Source organism: Punica granatum, chromosome 4 (assembly GCF_007655135.1).
Source record: "Punica granatum isolate Tunisia-2019 chromosome 4, ASM765513v2, whole genome shotgun sequence".
Classification (NCBI taxonomy): Eukaryota; Viridiplantae; Streptophyta; class Magnoliopsida; order Myrtales; family Lythraceae; genus Punica; species Punica granatum.
Genome location: NC_045130.1, coordinates 11,969,616 through 11,973,402, shown reverse-complemented (window position 1 = coordinate 11,973,402; position 3,787 = coordinate 11,969,616). Strand labels below are relative to the sequence as shown.

General features: G+C 38.7%; 1 protein-coding gene across 1 annotated transcript; it reads right to left on the bottom strand.

The window, feature by feature from the left end:
• Positions 1 to 240: 240 nt before the first annotated feature.
• LOC116202646 (geraniol 8-hydroxylase-like) lies at positions 241 to 3,475 on the bottom strand. The gene is made up of 2 exons (XM_031534241.1): positions 2,584 to 3,475; positions 241 to 1,039 (listed from the first exon to the last, which is right to left on the bottom strand). Exons 1-2 carry the CDS (start codon positions 3,472 to 3,474, stop codon positions 434 to 436), a joined length of 1,497 nt encoding a protein of 498 aa, XP_031390101.1. The 5' UTR covers position 3,475; the 3' UTR covers positions 241 to 433.
• Positions 3,476 to 3,787: the final 312 nt, after the last annotated feature.

The window sequence follows — 3,787 nt, the reverse complement described above, 5'->3', positions numbered from 1 at the left end:
TAACGGTTGAGAAGTTGAGAGCAAAGTCTCATTCAGAAAATTAAATATATATATATATGTATATATATTAGATGCATATAAAGAGTAGGGAAATTCTAACATGACTTCGAGTCATGGTGATACACTTGGTATATCAGTTCAAATGTTTAGTATTTCAGTTCAAGTGTTTAATACTTTTACTATTTGTGATGAATTATATCAAATATTAGCCATTTGAATTAAACTACTGAACATTCAAACTGAAAATAAAAGTAATTAACGTTTATATTAATCACGAGTACTAAAAGTACTCGACACTTAAATTGGAATACTAAACACTTAAACATAAAGTACTAAAACATTTTACCGTGATTTCGAGTCATGCTAGAAAGACTGGAATATCACCAGATTCTATATTTTTAAACTGTTACATTGGAAATTTTATAAGTAAGATTTAACGTTGTAGTGCGATTGGAATGGCATAGAGGGGCCTGGTCCTATGCAAAGTGATCCCAAACTTCTCGGACATGTCCATGGTCTCAGGTGTCTCCCCGTTCCCAAGCTCCCAGTCAAAGGATTGGATCATAGAGCCCAATATCAAATGCACCATTTTATAGGCCAAAGGCATCCCAGGGCATATCCTCCTCCCAGCCCCGAAGGGAATGAGCTCGAAATCAGTCCCTCTTATGTCTATCTCTAGCTTCGAAAACCTCTCCGGCTGGAAACAATCTGGGTCCTGCCACACGCTTGGGTCACGACCCATGGCCCACAAGTTTACCATGACCTGTGTGTTCTTTGGTATCTTGAACCCGCACAGGTCGACTTCTGATTCTGCTTTGCGTGGTAGCAGGAATGGCAAGTAAAGCCTCAGGATTTCTTTGACGATTGCCTGTAAGTAGGGGAGCTTTGGGATGTCCGATTCTCGGACCTTCGTGTCCATGCCAAGTACCTGTTCCATCTCGGCACGGGCTTTTGCCATCTTCTCCGGGTGTCTCAGTAGCTCTGCCATGGCCCATTCAACTGTGGAGTGGGTTGTATCGACCCCAGCAACATATAGATCCTGATAAATTATCTAAGTATTAAGGGGTAATGTGATTCAAGGATCTTTCAACTATAATTTCTAGGTAATATAATAAAGAAAAGTTTTTTCAGCATAAGCACGGGCGAAAAAGAAAAGATATGGTCATTAAAGCTGTTATGCCTTAACAAGCTACAAGGACGGATGGGTTTTTAGGTGTCTGCTGGGCTCATATAATACCAGCTCATGACCATGTGTTCAATGATTGACCAGCAAAGTAAGTATTAAGTGGGTTGACGGTGACACTAAAATTGAGACGAAACTTAAAACACATGCCTATCTATGTAAATATATAAGGCACTTGCTAAAGCATGGAATTTGGTCAAACCACATGCCTATCCTTGTTTAAAAAAAAAATGGTAGAAGAAGAATCAACTGAGCCACCCATAGGGACCGAGTATTGAAAATCTCAATCATTGAAATTTTTTGAATTTTTACTTTTGAAATTTCAAAATTAAATCACAGTCATTGAATACATGTATGTCCATGTAATGTATCATAGAATTTTCCATCACTGGGCAAAATTCAACTGCTAGATTAATTAAACGATCAAATAAAACATTTATTGTAAAGTAAAGAATGAGGTTAAAATAAGAAAAAAAAAAGGATGAAATCGAATATTAAGCTAAATGTAAAGCACCTAATGTGTACTTATTCTTTTATTATAACCAGCAAAGTCTAAAAGTTAGTGTTGCGCTATATTAATTAAACGATCAAATAAAACGTTTATTGTAAAGTAAAGAATGAGGTTAAAATAAGGAAAAAAACAAAAGAAAAGGACGAAATCGAATATTAAGCTAAATGTAAAGCACCTAATGTGTACTTATTTTTTTATTATAACCAGCAAAGTCTAAAAGTTAGTGTTGCGCTATATTAATTAAACGATCAAATAAAACGTTTATTGTAAAGTAAAGAATGAGGTTAAAATAAGAAAAAAAAAAGGACGAAATCGAATATTAAGCTTAATGTAAAGCCCCTAATGTGGACTTATTCTTTTATTATAACCAGCAAAGTCTAAAAGTTAGTGTTGCGCTAGATTTATTAAACGATCAAATAAAACGTTTATTGTAAAGTAAAGAATGAGTTTAAAATAAGGAAAAAAAAACAAAACAAAACAAAAGGACGAAATCGAATATTAAGCTAAATGTAAAGCACCTCATGTGTGCTTATTCTTTTATTATAACCAGCCAAGTCTAAAAGTTTGTTTTGCGCTATATTAATTAAACGATCAAATAAAACGTTTATTGTAAAGTAAAGAATGAGGTTAAAATAAGAAAAAAATAAATAAAAGAAAAGGACGAAATCGAATATTAAGCTAAATGTAAAGCACCTAATGTATACTTATTCTTTTATTATAACCAGCAAAGTCTAAAAGTTAGTGTTGCGCTATAGCTTCTTTGAATTTTGGGCCTGTCAACAGCATTTCAAGCTTTGACCATTCCAATTCCAATCACATGATAAATGACCAAAAACTTCGACGGCTTAAGTAAAATCAATGAGCTATTAATTAGACCATGTGTGCTTACAAAAAGTAAATGGTTGATGTCCTCCCTACTTAATTCGGAGCTGTCACCAAGATCGAGCAGCGAATCTAACATATCATCGCTCCGGGAACCTCCTGGCAAAGCTCTTGACCGTGTCCTTTCATTGATGATGCTGTCGAAAACTGCAATCAACTGATTGAAGTGGCCGTTCATCCTCCGACGGGCTCCCTGTGGGTCAATCCGCCAAAGGCTCGGAAAGTAGTCCGAGATGTTTGGGGTTCCGCCTTCTTTCATCACCCCCCAGATAATATCTCTAAAATGCAGCCCTGCTGGGTCTTCGTCTTGGCACGCCAAGTCGATTGAGAAGACCGTGTTTGAAATCAGATTCAGTACCATCGTGAATACGGCCTGACCGACATTGACTGCCCGGCCCCTGGCTGAGCTCTCGTGGAGAAAGTTCAGTAGCTCGTCAATTTTTCTCCTGCGGAGGGTTTCGGTCCTCTCGAGCTTCTGCCGGGAGAACATTTGCATCGAGCATGCTCTCCGCAAGCCCTTCCACTTGGCCGAGGCAGGCAACCACACAACGGAGTGCTTGTGATGGTCCCCTGCCCGGAATGCGTCCGGGATCATTCTACCACATAGGACGTGGTCGTTTTTCTGGAAGATCTCTTTTGCTGCCTCGCGGGAGGAGACCACTACCGCGGTAACAGACCCGAGCTTCAGGGTCATAATGGGGCCATGTTTCCTGGCCAGTTCAGTCAGGGCTAGGTGGGGTTTGGTTCCGAGTTCGAGGATGTTTCCAAGCACGGGGAGCGGTCGAGGGCCAGGAGGGAGGCTGCGGCCGCTCAGCCGGGTGCAGCGGAGCAGTAGGTGAAAGCATATGAGGAATAGAAAGCAAAATGAAAGGAGAGAAGATGCTCCTAGCAGCTCCATTAATCTGTTTTTGGCACTAGTATGTTTTATTGAGGTGCAACTGTAGCGAAATTTATAGTAGGTTGTCATTTTTCTAAGACCATTTTCATCACGTGCCCTCCTTTTTTTTCTTTTTCTTTTTTTGGTGGGGGTGGGAAATTATTTCATAAATAAGGTGCATGGCTTTGTAAATATAAAAGAAAACGAATAAATCAAAAAGAGTGTAGCGCAATAGTGCACTGACAACTAAGAGTCTCCAAACTCGATATTTGGTGGAATTATGGGTGCCCTTTTACTAATGCTATTAAAATATATATTTTATATACTAATTTTA

Coding starts and splice junctions, on each gene's coding strand:
- LOC116202646 (XM_031534241.1), bottom strand. CDS start 3,474: ATGGAGCTGCTAGGAGCATCTTCTCTCCTTTCATTTTGCTTTCTATTC. Junction 1,040..2,583: donor ACATCAACCATTTACTTTTT/GTAAGCACACAT, acceptor ATAATTTATCAG/GATCTATATGTTGCTGGGGT.